A 27,003-nucleotide genomic window follows, 5' to 3' on the forward strand; every position below is an offset into this window, starting at 1 on the left:
ATGTAAAAAAAATTGTGGTGACTTTTGTTGACACTGAAAATAGTCAGTCGGGCAAATCCTTAAAGGCCTTATGATAAAAACTGGTTTTTTCTCATGACAATTATTTGTTTCAAATTATTTTTCATGAAAAAAAAATATTTAAAAATTCATATACATAAAAAGATTATATTTTGGAGTTAATGGATTATTATATAGCCGTGATAGACTTGATCAAATATCATCTTTATTTTGTAATAGGCTTCTTCTTGGGTCAACGTAATTTTACCGTTTTTATTTCGACTGGAATTTTTATTTTTTTTTCCAAATTTATGTAATATTTAGGGAAATAAAAATATTATTTTTACAAGAGAATATATTGATACATTTCAATGGCTATTTATGTTTTTAAAAAAAAATTTTTTTACGAGCTCGGTGAATTATTGAGGATGAGAGATGACTGAGAATTTCGAATCGAAATAGTCTTGATGGAAAATTAAGAAAAGCTTCAAGTTAATTGATTTTTTTTCTGAATGAAATGAAATATTTTACAGATTATTACTACGTCAAATTTTTATGGATTGTTTTTAATGTATTCAGTAAAAAATTTCAAGTTATGTACAACTTTGGCGGATAGTTTATTAAACTTTTGTTGATTAGTAATTTCGATTTTTATTATCTACCTGAATGATTAGAAAAATGTTATTTAAACCACGCAGGTAGATAAAAAAAATAATTTAAACAAATATTCATAATATATAGTTGTATATATTTTCATGTTAACGACCATCATAAACAAGAAACCCGGAAATTACTTGGCTTTGAACTCAACACCATTGACATCATCATCATCATATTCTTGTATTTTTCTAACGTAAAATTTCCATCAAAAAGTATTCAAAAGAATTGAAAAATAAATTAAATATTTTAATTTGATGAATGATTAATATTTATTTTAATTTTTATAAATAATCAAAAGCTGCGAAAATTTAAAAAATTACAATGTGCCTTGAAATTTGAGGAAATAAAATTAAATAAAAATTTTTAATATTTAAATATCTAAAAATAGATATTTATGAGTTTAAAAATAAAAAATAATTGAATGTAAAATGAACAGCATTACAATGTAAAATTTAAATATTGTATTTTTTTTTTTTTTGAATTTGTAAATGGTTGTGAATTGAAAGAGAAGACTGATGCAACAGAAAAAAAAAAAAAAAACAGCTTCAAAAGGCACTCCTTGGTATCATCAATTGAATATAATAATGACTTTTGAAAAAAAATTAAATGCATATGTATATGGACAATGTGTTGATAGATTTGTCAGGATTTTTTTTGCCATAAAAATTCTTCAACATTGTTTGCTGTGTATCGGCATTAGCTTTGTAACAATAACATAATCATCACTTGTTTTTTATTGTTGAATGGTTATGCTAAAATTTTCAATGAATAGTAAAATTGAGGTTTAATAAAAAGAGGCTAATATTGAGGATAGAAAAAATATCTAAAATCAAACTGAACAATAAATTAAATAAATTTAGTAATAATATTATAACAATAAAAATGTCAGACGCTAAATAATAAATAATAAATTTAAAATAGTCAAAATTTTCTACGAATTTTCCCACGTTTGTCTATGATTTTCTTCTGACTTATATTTTATTTGAAAACGGTTTCTGGCGCTTCACAGTTTATTGAACTATTTATTTATTTTTTTTTCTATTTATAATAAAAATAAAATAATACATATATATGCGGAAGAGAAAAATACTAAGTTTAAATAATATAATACAATCGAATTTGTAACTGCAGTCTGTATATGTGTATCACATTGTTGGGAAAAAAAAAAAATTAGCCAATTAATTGTTGCAAATTTTGGAATTCATTAATAATTTCTTAAAAATAAATTAGTATTTTTAATTATCTAATATTTAATTTAAAGAAAAATAATCAATTAATTAAAATTATTTTAATTTTCGAAATTATTACGAATCGAAATCGGCGAAATTATTTTAGTTTTTCGAAATTATTTCGAATCGAAATTTAAATTATTCATCAATTTAAAACATAAAAAATTAAAATTCATTCATATACTATTTACTGTCAAATTAACAATCATTATTCCACTTTAAATATATTTATTTATTCAACATAAAAATTTACTCATTAATCATAAAAAAGAAGCAAAAAAAACTTGTACTTGTCATCTTGCCTTCTTCACATGCCAATTGTCATGAATAGAAAATTCTTTTTGAAAAGTAAGAATTTATTTTTCTCGTTTCCCCTTTTCCTTTCTACCTGTAATTGTGTTTTTCTTTTTTTACTGTTCATCAGCTATGTTTAGTATCATATACATCTACAATGAGATATAAAGAAAAAAAAAAAATTTATCTACCGTAATTCTCCCAGCATTTGCTCTCGTTCTGTCTACTTGTCGTTTTATTTTTAAATTTTTATTTCATTTATATATACGTTAACACTTGATCTAATACTGGTCTTGTAACCGAGGATTGCCATCAGGACAACATCTCCAAGTGTGCGTTTTGTAATTTTTTTTATTATTTTTTTTTTTTCATCACAAGTGAACGCGACTCATGCGAATTCCACATTGCATTCTGTTGTTTTTCCCATCATATAATGGCGAATCACTTTTGCTCTCGACAGAAGGCTAAGAAATATGTATATATTTTTAAGAGACTATATCAAATATACTTTTTTTTAATACTCTTTTATTTTCGTAATTTTGTATTCTTCTTATTTTATTACTTTTTTTTTTTTCAAGTTATTTTTGTGCGTCATGAACATCGGTCCTTTGTCTCGAAAATTATTTTACAGTGACTTTTTTCATTTCAGTCATTCAACTCTCTCAGTCACTCAACAATCTTGAGTTATTTATTTATATTTTTTTCCTTCTATTTTTTATGGATACACCGAAAATATATATACAGTCAATTTAGACATTTTTTTGTAATTAAAGTTTAAACTAAAATGATTGTTCAGATGAAATGGAGAAATAAATTGTTTTATATAGAATTTTAGTCTTTTTCTTTTTTTTTTTTTATAAAAACAAGAAAAAAATATATTTATTGTTAAATTATTTATTCATGAAATTATGCTTCTAATATTTAGACAACAGTTAAATATAATTTTCTTAAAAATTTTAAAGTTTTATTTCAATTATTTATATTTTTTTTTTAATTTTATATTTTTTGAGATGAATACAGGAAATTCTATAATTTCGACGATTGATCCCACTTGAAAAAAAAATATTTCCAAGCATAATTTTCATGAAATTATTGTTCTATAATTAAGACAACACCTAAATATAATTATCCTAAAATTTTTAGAATTTAATCTCAATTATTTTTATTATTTTTCGAAAAAATTAAAAACACATTTTTAATTTTTATTGTAAAATTTTTTTTTTAATTGATAAATATTTTAAAATGAGTTAATCAATTTATTTATATCTAAAAATGGATTTTTTTTCATCTGTGTATTATATTTCTTTCTTATCGAAAGCTATTAGTAGAATTTTTTTTCTTTCAGTCTCCAAAAAATATTTCTTTTCGAAAAATGAAAAAAATAAAATAAAAGATACAGTACACTCAGCTACTTAAGATTTATCTTGAAATTTTAAAAATCGTTTACACTGGATTATATATCGAAATAAAGTATAAACGATCTTCAAAATAAGAGGGGGGTATACGTGGGGGAATGCTTGTTTCCCTTGGGCAGATTTTAGCAAGGGTCGAAGATCCAAATCGATAAATTTTTAAAACCATTTTTTTTTTTTTACTTTTAAATCTCTCTCCATGTTTAAAATATTTATCAAACTCGAAAAAAATTTATATATTTTACACAAATAAATTGATTTATACTCAATTTTATCAATAATATTTATCCAACTAAAATTAACATTGATAAATAAATTAATAAAACAAAAAAAAAAAATTCTTCTTTCCCAAAAAAATAAAAATTAATATTTCAAAGATGATGGTTTTAAATTAGAAAAAAAACATTAAATTTTCCATTTAAAAAATATTAAATTTACTATTTAAAAAACAACTATTTCAACATTTAAAAATTATTAAAATTTATATTTTTCTTATCAACTCAAACCCTCAAACAAATTCATCAAAAATAAAAATAAATAATTTTATTTCCACAATTAATTTTTCATTTTAATAATTTACAGTTAAAAATTAAAATTCAAACTTCAAAATTGCATTCATGTGCATTTATAAAAAATGACAAAATAATAACAAAAAAAAAAAATAATATTTTTATAAAGCTTCGATCGATAAACTTGCATGAAAAAAAAAAAAACAGCGAAATTTGCTGGAGGCGCATTTTGATCGTTATAAATACGTACAAGATTTTTCGGCGTTATACGTTCGACAAGTAAATTTGTTCATCTTATTATTATAAAATTTTTTTATATCTTTTTATAAACTCTGACATGTATGTATATGATCATGGACCGTAAAAATTATCCTCGCAACTTCAGCTGAATTGGTGAAGTATAAAGACTTACCTCTTTCAAATTTTATCCGCCCTAAATGAAGTGCAGTTTTAAATTTCTATTTGAATATATTGTGAACATGCACCCATATTATTGATTTATCGATCGACATTTTTTCCTTCAAGAATTTTTATAAATATTAATTCAAATATATTTCAGAACAACACAAATATCTTCTCATATTTTACAAACAAAAAACAGCTAAATATTTTTCCATCCTCTTCAGCTCAACTCTCAAGTAATTTTATAATTTTTTTTTTTCATGACAAACAAAGACAAAGTCACCATACCTAATATATGAAATTCATACGTTTTTTTTATGCTACTTTATCCACTTGAATATTTATTTATTCAAAGAAATCCATTATACAATTTTTGTTTTTTTTTTTTAGGTAGTTTATAAAGAGCTTTGACTTTTATTTGTATTTTTTTGTTTCATTACGAATGATGATGATGATGATGATGATAATGATAATAACTGTATGACTATATTTATTAATTAATTATTTATTTATTTAACAATTTATTTATCAATTAATTGATTTTTTTATTTATGTTTTTGATTTATTGTATCAAGAGCTTCCATTATTCGTTGAAACGTTTGAATATCTAAAGGAAAGAATAATGGTAATGAACGTCTTTTTCTTCTTTTTCTACGTAAAAAATAATCTTCATAATCATCAGTTGTTGATGGATTAACCTTGGCATAATATAGTGCAGCAAAAGCACTGTACACAAGTAAAGCAGCAGTAGCAATCTGAAAGAAAAGATAAAAAAATTTTTAATTATTATAATTTAGCTTTTTTAATATTTGTTAAATTATATTTTCTCGCATGTAAATAATTAAATATTTATTTTTAAAAAATAATTATTAACTTGCCTGAAAAACAGCCCAGAATTTGTAACTTCCTTCGTTTATTAAAAAATCATAATAACCACCCCAATTATCATTTTTTCCAACTGATTTTGATTCAGTTGTATCATTTTTCATGTCTTTATCATCATGATCATCTTTTTCATCATCTTCTTCGTCGTCTTCTTCTCTTCTGTATGCTCTGGATGATCTAAAAATTATAAAATTATTATTTAGAATATATTTACAAAATTTATTTTTTATTTTTCAATTAATTACCTGAATGATTCAGTTGTTGCAAATGGTACAACTTGGGTCATTTCAGTCAATGATTTATTTAAATTTTCTTCTTCACTTACATCACTATAGCCCACTTGTATATACACCGAAAAAATTAAAATTTTAATTATAATTTCCATGGTTTTCATTTTTTTTAAACACTATTTTATAAAAAAAAAGTTTTTTCTTTAAATTATTTTTTAGTTATTATTTTTACGCAATAATTGAAATCTTTTTTAACATTTTATATAAATTTTTGTGAAATATATTAATATAGTTTTTTAAATTTAATAACATTGTTTATTTAAATCACCAATAATGTTACATAAATATTTTTTTTCTTCAAACATTTGATAATAATTTTAAAATTAATTTACATGATTTTATAGTTTGCTTTGTTTAATTGTGTATACAAATTAAAATAATTAGATAGACCACTTGCATAATATCAATGGAAAATTTTATTTAACTCTTCGCAAGTAGAAATCATTTGGAGCACTGATCAGACACTGATCCTGTCAGTAAGACGACACTAACTGTAAGAAGGAACGTTAAACAAACGTCGAATATATTCGATAATCATCCTAATTATTGTTGTCGATCACGTTACGGTTTCTATGTTTATTTTTCTTTTTTAATTTTTTATTCTTATCTAAACATTTGCCTTGCATTTTTGTCGGCGTTTTTTTAAATAACCAGTTAACAATTTAACTCTTCTCTAAAAAATTTATAAATCATACAAATATTTATATAAACAATTTAAAATTAAAATTTATAAATAATATTATATTTAAATAAATAAAAAATACATATTTCTTCAAACTACATTTCCTAATTATCTTGTTAATTTTTTTTCGATTTTAAAATACTAAAATTGACTCTAAAAAATGTCAAATAATTTCAATTAATTTATGAAATAATCATAATCAAAATAAATCTAACATTTAGTAAAATTTATATTTTATTTTATATTGAAAATATTGATAAATAAATAAATAAATAAATAAAACAAATCATCAAATTTTCAATTACATATATATATTTTTATTTATTTTTAAAATAAAATTTTATTACACAATTTACAAATGTTTATAATATTATTATTAAAAAATTATATTAAAATTAATTAATCATGCAGTCTTGTTGTGATATCATCAATAGCATCAAGTACTATTTTAGTTAAATCCCACCAATCAGGAATATTATTTATTGAACGTGTATCACCAACATTAGCAAGTGTTGATGGAAAATTAATTTTATGTCTAGCAATACTTTTAAGTACAAGTGCTCCAATATATATTATAAAATAAATACTAAAATACAATGGTAAATACCATAATTTTTTACCAAGATAATAATAAGAATATGGTCGTTTACTGAGTCTTTGATCATTCATTTCTTCTGGTTCTTCAGTTGTTGTTGTCATAGTCATATGATGATGATGATGATGATGATCATAATGATCATAATGATCTGGTGGATGATCATAAATTAATTCATGATTATGTTCATCATCATCTTGATGATCATGATGAAAAGATAAATGTTCATTATCAAGAGGAAATGTTGTATCAATGTAAGATGGAAATTGTGGTTTTGAGGGAAATTTTTCTAAATAACTTGGGAGATTATCTGGACCTTGATATGGCATTTTTCCTGACACATAAGAAACTGGCTGCTGAAATATATAAAAATAATTACATCAAGTATTACCTAATTAATTAATTAATATTGTTTTTTTTTTTTATAAATTACCTCAGAGTATGAATTATCAGGTGAATAATTATCAATTGTTATTGATGGTAAATTATCCATGATTGGTTTTGAAGTTGATGGATAATTAAAGTCACTTGAAAAGACTTGTTTTGGCAATGTTTGATAATTGCTTGATGATGATGATGCTGATGGTGATGAGCCTGGAGGACTTGATGAATTTTCATTATTATTATTTTGTTGTCGAACAGCATTTGAATGAGCAATTGAATGTTCAAATTTTGGAGGTGGATGAAATCTATCTTGTGCTTGGTTTTTCATATTAACATCATCATAATTTGCAAGTAATTCTTCATCAAGAGTTGAATATCTTAACATAAAAATATTATTTTAAATAAAAATACAATGGAAATTTTATTATTTTTCTCACCGTTGAGTTGAGGGATAATCGAAAGCTTCACCATTTTTTAATTTAGATATTTTTGATGAAACATATACAGGAGATACTTGAAAATTTCTTCCCTCGTTATTAGAATTTTCCACGCTGAAAAAAAAAATATAAATAGATCAAGTTTGAGAGAGAGATGATTATGATAAGAAATTTGTTAAATTACCTTGGTTTAAAATTGTTTGATAGTCCAGAACCACTTCTTGAAACTTTAGCGTAAGAATTTATGTCAGAAAAATTTAATGTTGCACCAACAAGCATGAATGAAATATTAATAACAAGTAAAACTTGAAAAATCAAAAGACGGAAACAAATGATGATCGTCATCTTGGCCTCGTCATGGATGAATGGCACATCAACGACATTTTGGTTTGTTATATAATCTCGTAACTGTAACCCAGCTTCACGACACGGAAATACAGTTGACTATAGTAAAAAATATTAAACAATATATTTTAGTTATTATTTTTTTTTACCATAAATATATATCTTCTTCATGATTTTTTTTATTTTTACCAACTAAAATCATTTTTCAACGCATCATTTGACATTAATTGAAGCATGGAATTACTAAAAATAATATAATTTTTCATGAAAAAATTGACTTGGATGATGGTCAAAATATTTCCAGCTTGAATACAAGTTGCTAAATAGTTGATAATAATTGTTGAGGTTCTAATTTGGTTGGTAAACTGTTTCAAACCGTTATTACATTCAAAAAAAAAAAAATACTCTGACCTTTATTTAAAGATTTGTTTATTGATTTAATAAGAAAAACGTCGTAAATTATTGTCAAACATTTTAAAATTGTCATGTGTCATAAATACTACTATTTAAAATTAATTAAATTATAAAATAAACATTATAAATTGTTAAAAGTACACAGAATTAAATATTAAAAAAAATATATATCTATATGTTTTCATTCAAGAAATAATATATTAATTATAATTTAGTTTTTTTTTTTTTTTTTTAATTTTCCATCACGCGAAAAGATGTATCTTGTTGGTAATTATTTTTCGCGTGACTAAAAAATTCATACGTCATTTTTTTTTTTTATTATACAATAATTAATAATAATTATTATGTAGATTTTTTATTTATTATTTATTTAGAAAACTTGGGGTGAAATGGACACACTATTATTAAATTTCGAAATCGAAAAAAATGAAAAAAGATTTCGATTAAAAAAAAAACTAATCGAATTTCGTTATAATTTTCATATTTGTTTTATACAGTATTAGATTTATTTTTTAAATATTTCCATTAGTAAATTATTTTTTTTTTTATACTGCTAGATTTATTAAAAAATAAATATTTTTTTTCAAGTGTCCATTTAACCCCATACATGCCCTGTATATTAAATTAAAATAAAAATTAAATTAAAATAATTTTATATTAAAAAAAAAAAAAACAAAAATATTAAAATAATTTTAAAAATTATTATTTAATTTAATCAAAAATTGTGCGATGAGTTTATTTTCAAAAAAAAAAATATATTTCAATGATTATTTTTTGTTTTACCTATGGATATTTTTGTTTATTGTTATTTTTTTTTTTTTAAATTAATTAAAAGGCTTTTTAGATGCTTTGTTAATTACTATTATCTCACTATCACTTTTCACTTCTTTATTGTTTTTTTTTTATTTGGTTCTTCAATCACAATATTATTTAATTAATAATCTAATTTATCTGTCATGTTGATTTTCAATATCCGTTGTAACTTTAACTGTTGAATTATCAATTTTATTATTTTCTTCATTTGCATTATTTTTATTATTATCATTATTTATTGTTTTAATAATTTTCAATTCATTTGACTCATTGTTACAATTATTATCATTTTTTTTATCATTTATTGAATCAATATTATTTATTTTATCTGACTCATTTGCTTTAATAGCTTTTTTATCAATTTTTTCATTAATGTCCAGTGCAACATTATCAATTCCATTGAGCTCTTGTGTTTTCTTTGGTTTCTTTTTGACAATGTCATTGCCTTCAACTTGATGTTTCCGAAGATACAAAATATTAAAAAAGAAATAAACAATTCCCATGAAAAATGTTACCGCTGCAAATATTTGATAGGTGGGTCTTGTACCAACAGCTTTAATTAAAAATCCACCAATCAAACTGCCACATCCTTTTCCTGTAATATATTAAATATTATAAAAATTTAAAACTACATATAAATATGCATGATAACTTTTCATTGCTCCAGGTTAATACCAGAAGTAAAAAATAATATTTAAATAGCAAAAAAAAAAAGTTGATATTAACAACAGGATGATCCAGCTATGACTGTTGTCATAAATTTAAAAAACAAACTTACCAACACCATAATAAAGACCGCCTAGAAGACCTTGAATCGATGTGTCTGTTGTAGTTGTAGATAGTTTTGCAGCATATGTAACTGCTGCAGTAAAACTGAGCGAGGTCGTCACGGATTCCAAAGCTTCAAAGACGAGGCAAAGCCAAGGATTGTAAATCAACGAATAGCCTGAAATGAAAACAAATTATTATCAATTTATAAATACACTTAATATGTTGCAAATAACGGTAACAATATAGAAAAAAAATATATCTACAAATAAATTTTTAATTATCTAAATAATTGCTGGCAATAATAATAAAATTAATTTTCATTTTAAAAATGAATGTTACAATTATTCTTTTATGTTAATGTTAATTTAAATATATATTATTAATAATTATTACCAACAAGACGAACAGCATAAAATACAAAACCAATGACTAGAACATTTGCATGACCAATTTTATTGATAATTGGTCCTGATAATACTAGCAGAGGAATTCCAGCAATTCCACCAACTGTTATGGTGATGCCCATCAATGACCTTGAACCACCAAGGTCCTGAATTAGCCAGAATAAAAATGACTCAATGTAACCCCAGGCAGTTCCTTAAAAATTAGAAATAGAAAAAAATTATGTTTGTGTTGAAGTTTAATATATTGTAGAGGTATTTTTTGATAGGTGTGATAGATCATCATGAATATTGATAAAAGCATACTTGTAAAAAGAAAGCCTCGAGGACAAATTAAGAATACCTTATGTGGCTTGATTTTATCATCATTTCCGTTTTGCATCGTCAATAACGAAAAATTATTTAAAAAAAAAAAATATGTGTATGTATACTAACCAAGAACAAAACATGCCAATAAAAGTGCAACAATCTCAATATTTTTCAAGACTGATATTACATCACCAACGACATTTTTAGCTGGTGATTTAAATTCAAGATTTATCGCTAGCATCAAACCACCTGAGGCTATTTTCAATGCTGCATATAAATAAAATGCTGGTCTAAAAGAAAATTATATTATATTTAAAATATTATTTATTTATTTGTTTATTTAATGAAGAAATATTGTTTGATAATTTTTAACGTATTATTTTTTTTTCTTACCTAAAATCAGAGTATTCTTTTCCTCGACTTGCATAGTCGATTAGCATTCCGGATAATGGTGATGATATCATTCCTCCTATACTTCCGTAAATTCTTTGGAGACCGTAATCTGCTTTTTGTTCACGTAGAATTGCTATTACAGCACCCTCAAACATTGCAAATGCAGTGCCACTGATAATACCTGAATAAATCATTTATAAATTAATTATTTGAATTGATAAATGTTATTTTTTTTCACTTATAAACGTAATTTTTAAATTTATCAATGTTTTTTTGATGTTATTAAACAATTTTTACATTTATAAATTACGATTTAATCTTATAATGTAGTTTTTTAATTTATAAATTAATTATTAATATGAAAAATCAATTTTTTAATTTTAGAAATCAATTTTTAAAATTGTAAATTATATTTTTAAATCTATCAATGTATTTTGTAAAATTACAAACAAATTTATTAATTTATAAATTAATTTTTCAAATTCACAAATAATTTTTAAAAAAACTTTAAATTGTTTTCTAAATTTACAAACAATATTTTTAATTTATAAATTAATTTTTAAACTTATATATATAAATAAATAAACAAATATTAATTTACCAGTAAAAACTCTGAATCCTAAATACAGCCAAAAAGTCAAAGAAACATCATACTCAATAATGGTCTGCATATTGGAACACATATTTTTTCTATTTGCGGTAACAATGCATCTCTCACTGCACTCCTGAGTTTGAATAATTTTATAAACCTCTGAATTAATTGTCCAATTAACCAATGGTATATTAATCATTATTTTTTCATTTTTACCAAAGCTGTTATCACACTTGGCTTTGCTATAATTATTTCCAGGTTTAAAAATTTCTTCAATAATAAATCTTTTTTTTTTTTCATCCTCATCAGCTTCAGTTACATCTTGATTTTTTATTTTAATTTTAATTGGCTTAAAATCATTTTTCCTCGAACCATCAAACTAAAAATAATTTAAATAAAAAATTTTATTATAATTTTCATGCAAAATTACTTATGTTTTTTTTTCAATTTTAATTGTTGCTGTTTATTTTTTTCGTTATTTTTAATGACTCTTGAAGAATTCCAGAGGAAAAAAAAATTTAAACTAAACGGAAATAAGCTAGTAGTTGCTTCACAAAAAAAATCCAAAGCAATCATTAAAATTATGTATTAATTTTAAACTCACTGCAGATGTAAAACCACACTGTATTTTATCATCAATATAATTTTTTGTTCCATTAATTTCTCTTTGATTATTTGAGCATGAAAAATCAAACAATTTTGGTGTTGGAAAGTAAAAAAAATTCTTCGACATTTGTCTTATTGATGTATTGTAAAATTCATTGTTTCTCAATAATCTACTTTCCTTTATATATTCAGCTTCATTTGCTATTGACTGGAACAAAAAAAATTTATATAAAAAGCTACATCAACTTTTAAGTTTAATTAGTAATTTTTTTACCTGCAAAAAGTCTTCATTTGATCGTGAATATTTTATTGAATTATTGATATTATTTTTAGTATCAAATTTTTCAACAGTATATATTTTTGAAGTTAGCAGTGCTTTGAGATCCATTGAATTATCAAAATCAATATGACAAACATATCTAATTAAATAAAAATTGAATTAATAAATTGTCTAAAATTATCTACTTTTTTTTTTAATTTAATGTTTGAAAAAAAGTGATAAAATCTTACCCACAACTTTGAATATTTGTTAATATTTCTTGCTGATTATTATATTCACAATTTTGGCTTTCTTGATTTATTGAATAAAACATACTGCCATCATTATCAGAACATTCTAGATCCATTATAATATGCGGTGGATACTTGACCGTTACTCTTCCAACTGGAACCAGCAGCAAGAGAAGAGCCGCAGCACCACCAAGTGATGAAAAAAATGAAAGAAGTATCTAAAATTTTATACAATAATTATTTATTATTAAATTATTTTCTTTTGTTTTTTTTTTTATTTTAAGTAAATAAATAAAAGACTTAGAAAATGGAAAAAATTTCGATATAGAAATTTTCTAAAATCGAAATAAATATAATTTATTATTTTATTAATAAAAAAAATATTTATTTATGTAAAAAAATATTTATAATCTTTTAAAATCATAAAGAAAAAAAAATATTAATTTAATTAAAATTTTGACTTTTGATTTGATATTTTTTCTAAGAAATTTTCAGATAGAAAAATTCAATTTCAAGAAGAAATAATTTATTTCTATGGCATTTTCATGATTAATCATTAAAATTTTGTTGAAACAATATTAATTAATAGTCTATTTATTTGAAAAATTAAATTTTTAAATATATATTCATCAATATACCTTAAAATTTCCGATTCGATCAGCAATAAGACCAGCAAGTGGTGGCATAATAATTGCCACAAATGGAGTTACAGCACTCATTATTGCTGTTTCTTCAACATTAATACCCAATTCACGCATGTGAATTGTTAGATATGGATAGAGTACATACAGAGCTACAAAAAAAAATTACCTATCATCAGAATATTAATTTATTTTAATCAATAATAATTAAATTAACAATAACTAAATAAATTCAAATTAAAATAAAAGTAAAATTTTTTATTAATTTATTTTTTTACATAAATAATTGTATAATTAATAACAATACGTACTTGATGCTTGAACAAAAAATAACATCTTCAAAGGAAGCAACTCCTTGTGACGAAAATCCTTGTAAATTCTCCGAAAAAAATTTTTAATCAACATCATGTTTTATGATTTATTTGAAAAATTTTATTCTTCAGATAATAATTACACACGTGTTTTTTTTTTGTCGATTTATTATTTACATATGAAATTTAAATTATTATTATCAATCGTTAAAGACCTGTAATAAAAATATTATAAATTGTTAGCCAAAGTAATAAAAAATATTTTAAAAAATACTTGTTTACTTTATTTAATTTTTTTTCTATCGAAATTTGTGTGTTTATTTGTTTAATTTATTTTTTTTTCTACTGAATAATGTTATTTTTGAAATTATAATTTAATTGTTATTAATTTAATGAATATAATGTTAATATATCATTTTTTCAACAATGAAATATAAATTATTTTATGTAAATAATAATATTATTTTGATTAATGACTATTTTTTTTTTTATTTTATATTATAATTATTTATTTTTATTTTTTCTACAATGTAACGACCATGGCCTTGAAAGACACTATCTATTTGGATGATACAAAATACAATAAAATAATTTTTTTATATAAGTGTGGATGTTTCGATTTCCTGCTAGATAAAATAGGATTTTTTCTATTTTTTTTTTTTTTTTTTTTTTCTAACGGAAGAAATAAATTTGCAAATTCAATTGCATGTTTTTAAATAAATATATATAAATAATTTTAAATATTTATTTATTTTTTAAATACAGATTTTCATGATGAATTGAAAAAGAAAAAAAAAAAAAATGAAAAATTATTATTGTTTTTTGAGTTTAGTTGAGCACGTTTTACAAAGAAATTAATTTACGAGTGTTTATTTTTTTTTTTTTTAATTATGTTGTTTTACAAATTAAAAAAAGAATTTTTAAGATTATTGGAATTTTTTTTTTGAGAGGTGGGGTAATTGGAATTTGTGTTGCTAACAAGTTATGCAAGGTGAGTTGGTATTTGAGATCTTTTGACTCGATGAGATTCACATTTAACAGCTCTTCCTGTTATCATGTGTGACAAAACAAGACTGCATAAATAATTACATATTTCGTTTATTTATTATCATTAAACAACCAATTTTTACTTGAAATTATTTATTAAAAAAAAACTCCAACAATTTTTAACAGTAAATTGTTAAAAAAAAATCTTGAAAATTAATTTAAAACATTGTTATATTTTTAAAAGCTTACATTATTATAAAATTTTATTAAAAATAATTTGATAATATTTTAGTTATTCAACTATCTAAAATTGTAGAAAAAAAAAAAATCATAAACAAATTAAATATAATTTTCTATAAATTTTATGAAAAAAGTATATTTTTATTTTGCAATTTCAACAGTAGTATTAATTAAAAGTTTAAAAAAAAATTATACTCTAAAATTTATTAATAATAAATAATTAATTAATTTGCAAATTTACAATTTTTTTTATTTCGAAACAAACATGAGTACTAAAATTCATGGTCATTTTGATTGTTTAAAAGTAGATGAGTGTATTATTAATTTTGTATTTTTTTTTGTAATTATTGTTATCTTAATCATGATGATCTTTGAAAATTAAATTACATAATTTGCTCACAGTTTAATCCTCTTGTTCCAAACTCGACAATAATAATTTGTCGTCGAAAAAAAAAAAATAAAAAAATAAAATTAATAACAAACTCTATGAGTTTTTACTACCTCCAGTGTGTAATTGATTCAAAGATTTTATGATGATGGAAATTCGATCAAGTTGTTACACTTTTAAGTAACTTAATAACGCAATTTAATACGTCCTTGATGAATCAGGTTGTTACACTCTGATAAAAAATTAATTTCCCATACAATTAATCAAGAAAAAAATAAAAAATATTATTATTGAATCAAAAGTTCTTGTTATTTTATTTTTTATTCATTCAATTTGGACTATGTCATCTTAGAATTACTTAAATATTTTTCCCCGGTCATTTTATTAACTCGAGCTAACACCGATTATCCATTTTATCATTTGATTACGGTTGCAACATCTTTCAGCAATGTAACAACTCAAATCTTGATGATTATATCTATGTCGACTCTACATATTTTTTTACTTAAATTAACAAAAAAATAATTTCTATTATCTTTATTGTTTATTGATATAATTCATTATTTGTCAAGCTTAAATTTAACCTGATGCTCATTGATGGTGCCATTGATGGTTCAATGATGAATTTAAATATTTTTCCTGTATATTCAAGGTGGTACCACATGCAGGTAAGACAACAATGATGATTAGAATTTAATAAATAAATTTAACCTCGACACAGTGTTGAAACAATTAAACTATTTTGTATATCAATTATTTATCATGTATGAAGCCAAATGAAGCCAAGGATTTTAAAAATTACAATCATTGATTATACATTACATGATGATTATACTTTTCATCTTTACATTGTTTTCAACAAAGAAATTTTAATAATATTATATTGTAAATAATTTTAATGTTAATTATAGACAAACTCAATAAGAAATAAAATAATTATATGAAAATATTGTTTTATAAGTTTTTAGTATATGATAATTTTAATTGTATATTTGTTTGAGGTTTTGAAAAATATTAATGAATTAATGTGTATCAACATTCATCTTGAAAAAAGGGGTCAAGTGCATTGTGCCTGGTTACCAACTAATTTCAGTCTAAACGGTGTCTTAAATATATTGAAAGGAACTAACAAATTACGCTATTGCTACAATCACGCATGACTAGAGTGACTGTATTATGTGTATACAATTACACGATGACTTGTTTTCATAAAATTTTTTTTTTCTTCAACAACGAAAGTAACATAAAAATGTCACGCAAATTAAACAAAAAAAAAAACAACAAATCATAACAATGGAGAATAAATAAAATTATTTAAAAAATTGTTTGTTTTATTTCTTTTTTAAAAGAATTTAATTGTTTTTTTGTTTTTATAAATATTTTTATTATTCAGTTCATATTATGACATTTGAAAAATTAATATTTCGAAATTTTTTCGAAATTTGTTTTTTTCGATTTATTATTTCTTTAAAAATAATATTTAATTATTGTCCTTGACTTTGTTTATCATAAAATATTGTTGAAATTTTTAATTACAAATCAGTTTTTCGAATATTAAAAAAAAATAATTTCGATTATTTTGTGTACTTGTTTTCTTACCATTTTGAAAATTGGTCGATTTCGAAAATAAAAAAAAAAAAATTATAATTTTTACTTTCACTGAGATTCACAAATCTAAATTTTATTAAAAAATTTAAAATTTTTTGAATTATTTCATTTTATCGAGCGATATAATTAAAAAATAAAAAAATTTCAATAAATTTTTTTACACATTTTTCGATATTTCACTGTTTTTAGCAAAATTTCACAATTATTATTAATTTAAAAATATATTAATTGTTATTAAAAATATAATATTTAATTTTTTATATTAATTATAATTTTGTTGGTCTTTCCTGGTTGATGTCAAGCGTTCAACTGGCACTTTGAATGAATCGTCGTAACCGACAACCACAAAAACTCATTTCCTAATAGGCCAATCATGCCTGTCAAATTAAAATTTTTAAATAATAACAACAAATAAAATATCGCAACTCATCACTAAAATTATCTAATATAATTGTATTAATTTTTCATTTATAATTTCAATAATCGAAATAAAAATTCAAATGTATATTTTAATTTTTTTTTTCACCTACAATTAACAGTCTTTATTATTATTATTATTTATTAAAAATTGTTTCAACCTTGAAAATGACAATTCAAATAATAAAATTACGGGTTAGAAATTTTTCATCATTTTTATAATATCCTCGTTGAATTTCAGTAGAAAAAAAAACCGACGAAAAATTTCGATAGTTTACAGCACGTAAATACAGTATTTCTAATGGATAATTTTTTCTAATTGTAAATTATTTATGTGCACTTTATCGCTGATAAAAATATGACGTTAAATAGTATAATCTATAATTTTTTTTTTCTAAAATGCATTCACGTTTATAACTTGTAATAAAAAAAAAAAAAATTATACAGGAAAAAAAAAATTAATAAACAACAAATAAAATTCATAAGAAAAAATAACGTGGATTATTTTTTATTTATTTATCATTGAATTAAAAAAAATAATATTCATTTAATTTATCAAATGAATTATTAATGCATAAATGTAAAATATATTTTTTATATTTTTAAAATCAGTTTGTTAAAAATACACTTACTTGTTACTGTAGTTTTTTTTCTTTTACAAAATACCATGAGTAAAAAAAAATTATTCATCAAGAATTTTAAAAAAATACTCAACCTGTAATTGATAAAAAAAAAAAATTATTTTATTATATTATTAAAATTACTAATTTATTTTGTTAATTAAAAAAAATATATTTAGAAAAAGTCGCAAATTAATACTGAGTTACAGTCAAATTGTTTATAAAATTAATTGAATTTTATAGCATTTTAAAAATCAATATTTATTACTAAACCAACCGATAGAAGAAATTCCATTACTCAAATTTTTCAAGAACAAATCGAAATGAAAATTAAAAATGATAATAATTTCGTAGTAGAAATTTTCAACGTATTAAAAAAAAAAGACTAAATCTTTTAAAAAAACTACCCATTAATAAATTTATTAAATAAAATATATCTATAATTTTTTTTACCTCTAAAATACCATCTTCAGGAATATCAGAACAATGAATTGCATTTTGAATTTTGTCTTTGCCATATTTAGCACGTAGTGTTTGTGGTCTAACTTTGACACCAATATCCTTCAAAAATAATTAAATAAATAAAACAAATAAACAATTGATTGAAAATTAATAAAACAAATATAAACAATTTTTTGTAAAAAAAGTCTTTCTTGAGTAAATTAAATAAAATGACTCACAGGATCCATAGGTCCACACAATTTTCGAAATTCAGCTTGAACATTAACATCAGTGTCCTTGTGAATAATCTCCATTGCTATACATGGTCCCGACTGTAATTCACCGACCATGGCCTATGAATAATAAATATATTTCATTACATAATTGATTGTTTTTTTTTTTCGTTTTATTTTATATTTAAAACCTACACCATAATTTGCCAAAACTCCTTTATAAACTTCTAGAAATTCAGCAGCATTTATTGGATCAACATGAAATTGTTTAATTGCTGATATAATAAATCCAGCTTTTTGTATGTCATCAATAATATTACCTTGAAAAAAATAAACAAATAAATTTAATATATTTTCAAGGTTTTTTTAAATATATTTTTGAATATTTAAATTAGTCAAGTCACTGAATAAACACAGCATTGTCAGTCAAAGTTTGTTGAGTTGATTTTTCGTCATAGAAAAAAAAAAAAACAATTTAAAAATACATATGAAATAATGAATTGACACATTTTTTGATTGATCATAATTTCCAGTAATATTTTCATAAATAATTCCCAGTTAATTATGATGATTATGTAGATTTTATTTGACTTTTTTCAGTCAAAAATTGGATGAATATGACTTACCAGTTAAACGTGCTCGTACAGCATGTGGTTTGATAACACAACAGGTACATTTTTTACAAGTTGCTGTATTTTTAAAATGTTTTTTAGCTGATTTCATTGTTGGAAAAAAAATATCAAGTTCCTGATAAAGGATAAAACAATTAATTATTATTGTTTGTTATTTATTAAATTTAATCAACATACTTTTTCAGCTAGCTGTGAATTTAATGAGCCATAAAAACCATCATGAATATTGTCACTTCCATAACGTGCACGTAATGACGTAGATTCATTATTTTTTTCGCCATCAGAATTATAAATAGATCCCATTAAATCCTGCCAGACTGTTACAGCATTATTTCCAAGTAATGTCAGCAGAACACTTGGTCCAGATGTTAAATATGATTTTATAAATCTGTTTAAATTAAAATCAAGTGTTAATAATCATTGACTAATTAATTGTGTAAATTGATAGTTAAATACTAACTTGATATTTTCATTATTTTCATATAACATGTCAACATCTTGCTCTGATAATGTTACCATCATAATATTAGCTATGTGTAAATCATGTGCAGTTATAGTTTTAATTATTTCTCCCATTTTGTTGATAACATCTGGCTTTAAAATTGCAAATGTTCTAAAATAAATATCAATATTAATTTATTATTATAATTAAAAATAATAGGCGAGATTTAAGCTAAATCTTACTTTTCCATAATTTTACCAATTTTATTTTTAGTTGCTGAATCAGCAACATCAACTAATTTCATTGCCCTGGAGAAAATTGTAACAACATTTCCCACAAAAAAATCTTTAAAATCAACATTTTCACACTTGGTTCTTCTTAAAAATGTTTTTTTATTTTTAATATCAAACTGTTGATTGAAATAAATTGAAAAATTAAACATAACCAAAGATAAAAATTAATTAATAAATTAACTTACAAGCTCAATTGTACAATCAGATGTATAAAAATATAAATAAAATTTTTTTATTAAATCAGCATTACTATCAAACCATTCAGCTTCAAATGCAAGTCGTTCTGTCATATCACTAGTCATTTTTAATATTGATATCTGCATAAAAAAACAACAACAATTAATAATCAATTCATTACAACGAACAAAATATTATACCTTAAAAAGTCCTCTTCAAGTTCAACTATTATTTATCTGTAAACTTTTTGCTGTCATCAATGTTATTGTCACAATAAAAAAATCGTTGTCAAAACAAAAATTAAACACCGGTTGTTAAAAAACAATAAAACAACAACAAAAAACCGTTAAAAAAAAACAAAAAAAGTTTATTATCAACATCTACTTTACCAACTAATAATGGCTTTTTTTTTTTTTTTTTTGTTTTTTTGTTGGTAAACTTGAAGACCAGCTGACATTCCTGAACTAACTTCAAGTTTGTGGTGATGGCTGTATGGCGTGTGTTATCACAAAGGCTAAATACTTAGAATAGTCGAGAAGAAAAAGAAAAAAAAAACTACATAATTTATAAATTATTAAGTATTACTATTAAAAATGAATACTATTGTTTATTCAAAAGCAATGGCTGGTGTTAATTCAGCCATCATAAAACGTACGTATTTAATTATCAATTTTATTGACAATATTTTTTTATTATTATTAAATGTATCATTACGGTATGACTCTTTTTTTTTTTTTTTTTATATATTTACAATGAACATTGCTCTTGGTTTATGTAACTTGAATTATTGCACACATGTTCAAACTATTATTACACGTGAAATCAACCGGCACTTGACATACATTTTTTTATGTATTAATATTAAAAACAATTAATAAACGAGGGGGTTTAGGTTAGCCTCCATGGAAAAAAAAAAATGATGCAATATTCATGATAATTTTTAACAGACACACATGATATCAGTAGCTGGAAAATTTTGGGATTTTGTTTTATTTATTTGTTATGACCAAATATTTATTTATAGAATTGTTATTGAATTAAATTTTTATTTGTACTTTGTAATTTCATACTTGTACTTTGCAAAATGCTGAGTAATATATTTATATTTGTTATAATTTATATTGATTAATTGAATTTGTTTTAATTTGTTTTTTCAGGATGTTATTCGAGATGTCCATTAAATTTCGAATCACAAAAGTTACTTTTTTCATGTACAAAAAATATCGATAATAATTTAAGACGTCAAATTGATTCAACATCATATGAGGCATCATTACAAAAATTTTCATTAACACAAAATCGTAATTTTACATTAACACCAAGATGGTGTGCACAGGAATCATCATCAAAAGTTGAAGATACAGTTAAAAGTTTAAAAGAAGATAAAGAGGAAAAAGATAAAACAACTGTTGTTGCATCAAATGATGCATCAAAAAAAGCTGAACAAGCAATTGTTGAAAAACGTACAATGTGGCAAAAGGTTAAAGCTGAAATGGTACATTATTATCATGGATTTAGATTACTTGGTTTAGACATGAAAGTATCAGCAAAATTAATTTGGCGTGTTTTGCATGGTAATGAATTAACAAGAAGAGAACACAAATTGGTAATTATTATTTAATTTATTTATAATATTAATTGTCATATAATCATATAATTAATTTGTTTATTTTTATTTTTTCAAATAGCTTGTTAAAACAACTGGTAACATGTTCAGATTAATTCCATTCTCAGTATTTATTGTTGTTCCTTTCATGGAACTTTTATTGCCAGTTTTTATTAAAGTATTTCCTGGTATGTTGCCATCAACATTTCAAACAGCAACTGATAAAGAAGACAAGCTAAAACAAGCATTAAAAGTTAAAATTGAAATGGCTAAATTTTTACAAAAAACACTTGATGATATGGCTGTTCAATCATCAGATCATCGTTCAGTTAAAGCCAAAGAATTTGCTGAATTTTTCCAAAAAATGCGTTCAACTGGACATGAAGCATCAAACCAAGAAATCATGAAGTTCAGTAAATTATTTGAGGATGAAATAACATTAGATTCATTATCAAGAGCTCAATTAATAGCTCTATGTCGTGTCTTGGATGTACAAACATTGGGTACAACAAATTTCCTTAGATTTTTATTGAGAATGAGACTAAGAAATTTAGCTGCTGATGATAGATTAATTGAAAAAGAAGGTGTTGATACACTTGAACGTGCTGAATTACAACAAGCATGTAGAGCAAGAGGTATGCGTGCATATGGTATGCCAGAAAATAGATTGAGAGATCAACTATCACAGTGGCTTGATTTAAGTATTAATCAAAAAGTACCACCTTCATTATTGTTACTATCACGTGCATTGATGGTACCTGATACAATGCCAATGGAAGAAAAACTTAAGGTTACAATATCATCATTACCAGATGATGTATTGGCACGTACAAAAGGTTCAATTGGTGAAAAAGAAGGTAAAATTGATCATAAAACAAATATTGAAATTATTAAATTAGAAGAAAAGAGAATATTAGAAGAAAGAGAAGAAAATAAAGAATCAATTCAACCAGAACCAATTGTATCATCATCATCATCATCATCATCAATAAATGTTGATGATAAAAAAGATGAAATAACAACAAATGATGTTAAAGTACTTGAACAAGCACTTGATTCAATTGGTGAAAAGAAAATGGCTGTTGAAAAAGAAGAATTAAAAGAACTTAAAGAAGAAATGGCTGAATATCAAGAAGATATACAAGAACTTGCACAAATAACATCACAATCAGATGCTGATAATGCTAAAGATTTACAAGTATCAAAAGGTGCTAAACGTTTATACAATAAGGTTAATAAAATGATCAATAAAATGGATGTTGTATTGGGAGAATTAGAAAAATCAGAAATGAAAGTTAAAGAAAAAATTGAAACATTAAAATCAGAAGATAAATCTGATGATAAAGTTGTTGAAGAATCAGTTAAAATTGATGAATTAATTGGTGCTATTAAACAAATACAAAATATTCCTGATGATGCTAGATTAGCAAGAATTGAAGATATTCTTGGAAAAATTGATGATGACAGAGATGGTGCTATTAAAATTGAAGATGTTTTAAAGGTACTTATTTTTTTATTTTTTATTTATGCTTAAATATCGTATTGTTTATTAATTTTATTGTGCTTATTTCAGGTTATTGAAATGATTGGAAAAGAGGATGTTAAATTGAGTAAAAAACAAGTTACTGAATTGATTGATTTGATTGACAAAGAAGAAGTTCTTGAGGTAGAAGATCAAATACAAAAAGCACTTACTAAGGAAAATAAAGATAAAGAAGCATCACCAGTTCCATCAACACCAGTAACTAAAGCTGATAAACCACTTAAGGAAGAATTTGATGAAGAAAAAAATACAAAAATTAACATCAAAACATCAGCTGGTGAAGAACTTCATGATAGTGCACCTGTTTTAAAAGATTCAAAAAAAACAATTAAAAATACATCAATATCTGGTGTACCACCATCAAATCCAAAAAAAGCTGAAGGTTCCAAGCATCTGTGATTTGCACAATAAATAAATAATTAAGTCAACGCTCTTTAGAATAATAAAAACTTCTTTTTAATTGTTTTTTTTTTTTTTTTACCAGAATGATTTACAAGTAAAATACAGTTAAAATTAATTATTTAAATAATTCAATTATCTTTTAAACAATAATAATCAAGAATTTTAATACGAAAAAATTGTATTTTTTAAAGCAAAATGATCAATTCAAAATAAGCGACAGATAAAATTTTTTATAAATAAAAAAAAAAAGCAAAGTATTTATAAAAAATTAGGCTTCTTTTTTTTTTCGATAGTTAATTATTGTTATCAACAGTTGTTAGCGTTTGTTGGTCACGAGATGATGAATAGAAACAGAAGAAAAAAAAAAAAAAAAAACTGGGACAATATCATTCCATGAAAACAACAAAACCGAATTAAAAATTAAAAGAAAAAATATATGGTAATTAATGCCAATCGGTGTTTTGAGCATTTTAATGTGATCAATTATAATTATTTTTTTTTTTTCATGAGTTAATTGAGTTAAACAGAGTGTAATTGTGGTGGTGGAGATTTATGATGATGAGTTGGATTGAAGCACTGGCTTCAACGTTGTACAATTATAAATATAAATAATAAACAAAAAAAAAACCAATAAAATTAATTAATTATTATTTCTCTTGTAAATACACTAATAAATAAATATTAATTTAATGAAATTATCATTAAATTACATATATGAGTAATGATTAATTATGTACATCAATTTATAAAAATATAAAATAGAAAAATAAAAAAATAACCTTTTTAATGAGTTAATCAGTAACCAATTTATGGAAAATTGCTTCATATTTTTTAATTGAATCTTTCATATATTCTTTTTTGTAACTAATTATACCTGTTATATCATAGACGATTACTAGAAATACAACAGTTTGAGGAGAGTTGATATATTTTAAATAGTATTGTTTTCTACGTATTTGTTCTAATGCATCTTCTATGAATTTTGTTAAGTCGTCCTCTGATGAAGCACCATGTTTCTTCCATTTTAACTCATGAATATAAATCAATCCTGGAATGCAAATAGTGATATCTGATCTACCTAGGTAACTAGTACGTTCACTTGTGAATCGCAATTCATCTGTCATCTCCCCAAGTCCTCGTAGAATGGCATGCAAGTACATATGTACTGTTGCTTCACTCATTTTTAGTAAAATATGGCCAAGTACTATAATGTGACCGCAGACAATTAATATATAGTACCATGTCTTCACTTTTTAGAGCTTCTAATAATATTGACTTTTTTTCTTTTACATTAATAAAGAAGCTATCATTAGCTATCATTTCTTTTAATAATGTCTCAACTTCTTTATTTGGTACAGACAATGTATAAATTTTATTTTCTTCATCATATTCTTTGATGGTTAAATACCCAGTCTGAAATAACAGTGATTTTAGTGATATTTGATCAAGTTCCTTGTCAAAATTTAATTCTGTACTACTTGCAAAGAATGAAGGATTTTTCATCATAAGCGAAATACTTTCTGCATCTTTCATTATAATATCATGATACAAACTTAAACATTTTCCTGGCCAATATGATATTATGTCGTTATTGTCGAAGCACTGTAGCACAGACCAAGCATTAAATACTGTGTCTTTACTCCGTTTATTAAATCTATAACCATTATAATACACTTTTAGTTGCTTCAATACATCTTCTTTATCTTTTTTAAGCACACGAGACAGTTCAGTAATTTTATCTTCAAAAACAGTTTTTAATTCTTCTTCAGTAAAGCCACATATGGCATTTACTCGCTCATTTAGTGTAATGTCAGTTAAATGGTTGGCTGAAGTAAAAATATCAGATAGACCAAATCTGGTGGCACCTGTTACCAATGTTAGTCTGATTCCATTTGAAGCTTTTAATTTTTTAAAAAAAATACTCATGACTTTAAGAATTTGTTTTTTTTCACTGCAATCTTCCATAGGTGAGTCATATTCATCTATTAAAATTATTACATCTGGTTCATAACCATTATTGAGGTTAACTCCTCCATTGATCATTACGTCTAAAAGTCTTGCTATTCGATTATATTCTCCATATTTTATTTTATACTTGTTGCAATTTGTTTGTATCATTTCTATTAATTCTTGCTCAAATATTTTAGCTGACCTATTATCAATTTGTGCAAAGTCGAATCTGAATACACAGTATTTCTTCCATTGATATTCAGATTTGCCAATATAGGTATTTGTAAATAATTCTTTACTATCTTCCCCATTGCAAATTTCACTTAGTGTGTCCAGCATGATTGATTTGCCAAAACGTCTTGGCCTTACTAGAAAATAGCTACCTTCCCCATCGATCAGTATTTTCATGTATTCGGTTTTGTCCACATAGTATCCACTTTTAATTATCTTTTTAATATTGGTGGCTCCAATTAATTGATTGAACTAAAATATAAATTTGAAAATAAATTTATTAAATTGACATTAAATCAAACTATTATCATGACTTACATTTTTTTGGACAGTATTATCATTAACTTGGTTAATTAAATTATCATCTTTTGATGACATGTCAGGTACAGTTGATAGCCAAAATCTGGGTACTTTGATGTTGCAAATTGGTCTCTGATATTGCAAAGGCAATGAATAATTTGGTACTGATATTTTTGTAAAATTTCGCAGTGAAATATGACATAGTTTCTAAAACATATAAATAATAAAAATTAAAATTAATTTTATTGATTTTTTTTTCATGTAGGTTAGTATAATAATAAAAAAATAAATTATAGGTATAAATAAATTTTTATATTTACATTGATGACCTGCTTTAATTTAAGCATTATGAACTCTTTTAGATTTATAAACTGTTGTAGATTTATAAATGATGATTAATAATTCAATTGTCTTTTATATTTACTTATTTATTGTTATTTATAAAAATTTCCAATAAATTAAACTAAAAAAAATGGCTGCTTTCTTTCATGACTCAATTTATTATTATTTTATCGTATATTGATATCATGGAGGTATACACCTCCATGATTGATATAAAAAAAAGGTAATTTTAGCGCATGACATTGCGCAACGCGCAGCAAAATTCATTA

The 27,003-nt window shown here is 23.2% G+C and overlaps 5 protein-coding genes across 5 annotated transcripts; 1 reads left to right on the plus strand and 4 right to left on the minus strand.

Moving 5' to 3' along the window:
- Window positions 1-4,992: 4,992 nt before the first annotated feature.
- LOC122860469 lies at window positions 4,993-6,144 on the minus strand. Its single transcript, XM_044164296.1, has 3 exons — window positions 5,634-6,144; window positions 5,382-5,565; window positions 4,993-5,258 (listed from the first exon to the last, which is right to left on the minus strand). The coding sequence occupies exons 1-3, from the start codon at window positions 5,780-5,782 to the stop codon at window positions 5,049-5,051; spliced, it is 543 nt and encodes a 180-aa protein (XP_044020231.1). The 5' UTR covers window positions 5,783-6,144; the 3' UTR covers window positions 4,993-5,048.
- A 615-nt stretch (window positions 6,145-6,759) lies between these two features.
- On the minus strand, window positions 6,760-8,240 carry LOC122847749. Its single transcript, XM_044145605.1, has 4 exons — window positions 7,961-8,240; window positions 7,777-7,890; window positions 7,389-7,716; window positions 6,760-7,311 (listed from the first exon to the last, which is right to left on the minus strand). Exons 1-4 carry the CDS (start codon window positions 8,119-8,121, stop codon window positions 6,760-6,762), a joined length of 1,155 nt encoding a protein of 384 aa, XP_044001540.1. The 5' UTR covers window positions 8,122-8,240.
- Window positions 8,241-8,539: 299 nt separating this feature from the next.
- Window positions 8,540-14,097, minus strand: LOC122860470 (folate-like transporter DDB_G0272544). Its single transcript, XM_044164297.1, has 11 exons — window positions 13,883-14,097; window positions 13,569-13,723; window positions 12,931-13,148; window positions 12,695-12,839; window positions 12,419-12,628; window positions 11,824-12,193; window positions 11,223-11,403; window positions 10,956-11,119; window positions 10,513-10,716; window positions 10,127-10,294; window positions 8,540-9,943 (listed from the first exon to the last, which is right to left on the minus strand). The coding sequence occupies exons 1-11, from the start codon at window positions 13,977-13,979 to the stop codon at window positions 9,483-9,485; spliced, it is 2,373 nt and encodes a 790-aa protein (XP_044020232.1). The 5' UTR covers window positions 13,980-14,097; the 3' UTR covers window positions 8,540-9,482.
- Window positions 14,098-15,509: 1,412 nt separating this feature from the next.
- On the minus strand, window positions 15,510-20,724 carry LOC122860471 (nucleoside diphosphate kinase 7). The gene is made up of 11 exons (XM_044164298.1): window positions 20,561-20,724; window positions 20,369-20,500; window positions 20,133-20,299; window positions 19,909-20,061; window positions 19,626-19,836; window positions 19,443-19,563; window positions 19,012-19,136; window positions 18,823-18,936; window positions 18,596-18,703; window positions 18,155-18,237; window positions 15,510-17,482 (listed from the first exon to the last, which is right to left on the minus strand). Exons 2-10 carry the CDS (start codon window positions 20,483-20,485, stop codon window positions 18,205-18,207), a joined length of 1,149 nt encoding a protein of 382 aa, XP_044020233.1. The 5' UTR covers window positions 20,486-20,500; window positions 20,561-20,724; the 3' UTR covers window positions 15,510-17,482; window positions 18,155-18,204.
- Window positions 20,725-20,815: 91 nt separating this feature from the next.
- LOC122860472 (mitochondrial proton/calcium exchanger protein) lies at window positions 20,816-24,132 on the plus strand. Its single transcript, XM_044164299.1, has 4 exons — window positions 20,816-21,011; window positions 21,518-21,966; window positions 22,049-23,467; window positions 23,540-24,132. Exons 1-4 carry the CDS (start codon window positions 20,954-20,956, stop codon window positions 23,906-23,908), a joined length of 2,295 nt encoding a protein of 764 aa, XP_044020234.1. The 5' UTR covers window positions 20,816-20,953; the 3' UTR covers window positions 23,909-24,132.
- Window positions 24,133-27,003: the final 2,871 nt, after the last annotated feature.

The sequence above is a fragment of the Aphidius gifuensis genome, linkage group LG1 (assembly GCF_014905175.1).
Source record: "Aphidius gifuensis isolate YNYX2018 linkage group LG1, ASM1490517v1, whole genome shotgun sequence".
In the NCBI taxonomy this organism is placed as follows: domain Eukaryota; kingdom Metazoa; phylum Arthropoda; class Insecta; order Hymenoptera; family Braconidae; genus Aphidius; species Aphidius gifuensis.

Bases quoted from the DNA above. Each gene is read 5' to 3' on its own strand.
- LOC122847749 (XM_044145605.1), bottom strand. From the start codon at position 8,121: ATGACGATCATCATTTGTTTCCGTCTTTTGATTTTTCAAGTTTTACTT. The intron at 7,891-7,960 runs GTAATTTAACAA...TTTTTTTTTCAG, and splicing joins TCAAACAATTTTAAACCAAG to CGTGGAAAATTCTAATAACG. The intron at 7,717-7,776 runs GTGAGAAAAATA...TTTTATGTTAAG, and splicing joins GATTATCCCTCAACTCAACG to ATATTCAACTCTTGATGAAG.
- LOC122860472 (XM_044164299.1), top strand. From the start codon at position 20,954: ATGAATACTATTGTTTATTCAAAAGCAATGGCTGGTGTTAATTCAGCC. The intron at 21,012-21,517 runs GTACGTATTTAA...TTGTTTTTTCAG, and splicing joins TAATTCAGCCATCATAAAAC to GATGTTATTCGAGATGTCCA. The intron at 21,967-22,048 runs GTAATTATTATT...TTTTTCAAATAG, and splicing joins CAAGAAGAGAACACAAATTG to CTTGTTAAAACAACTGGTAA.
- LOC122860471 (XM_044164298.1), bottom strand. From the start codon at position 20,485: ATGACTAGTGATATGACAGAACGACTTGCATTTGAAGCTGAATGGTTT. The intron at 19,564-19,625 runs GTATGTTGATTA...ATCCTTTATCAG, and splicing joins ATTCACAGCTAGCTGAAAAA to GAACTTGATATTTTTTTTCC. The intron at 18,937-19,011 runs GTAGGTTTTAAA...TATTATTCATAG, and splicing joins GAGTTTTGGCAAATTATGGT to GCCATGGTCGGTGAATTACA.
- LOC122860469 (XM_044164296.1), bottom strand. From the start codon at position 5,782: ATGAAAACCATGGAAATTATAATTAAAATTTTAATTTTTTCGGTGTAT. The intron at 5,566-5,633 runs GTAATTAATTGA...TATAATTTTTAG, and splicing joins GCAACAACTGAATCATTCAG to ATCATCCAGAGCATACAGAA. The intron at 5,259-5,381 runs GCAAGTTAATAA...CTTTTCTTTCAG, and splicing joins AATTCTGGGCTGTTTTTCAG to ATTGCTACTGCTGCTTTACT.
- LOC122860470 (XM_044164297.1), bottom strand. From the start codon at position 13,979: ATGATGTTGATTAAAAATTTTTTTCGGAGAATTTACAAGGATTTTCGT. The intron at 13,149-13,568 runs GTATATTGATGA...ATAAAATTTTAG, and splicing joins ATCGAATCGGAAATTTTAAG to ATACTTCTTTCATTTTTTTC. The intron at 12,629-12,694 runs GTAAAAAAATTA...TTTTTGTTCCAG, and splicing joins CAAATGAAGACTTTTTGCAG to TCAATAGCAAATGAAGCTGA.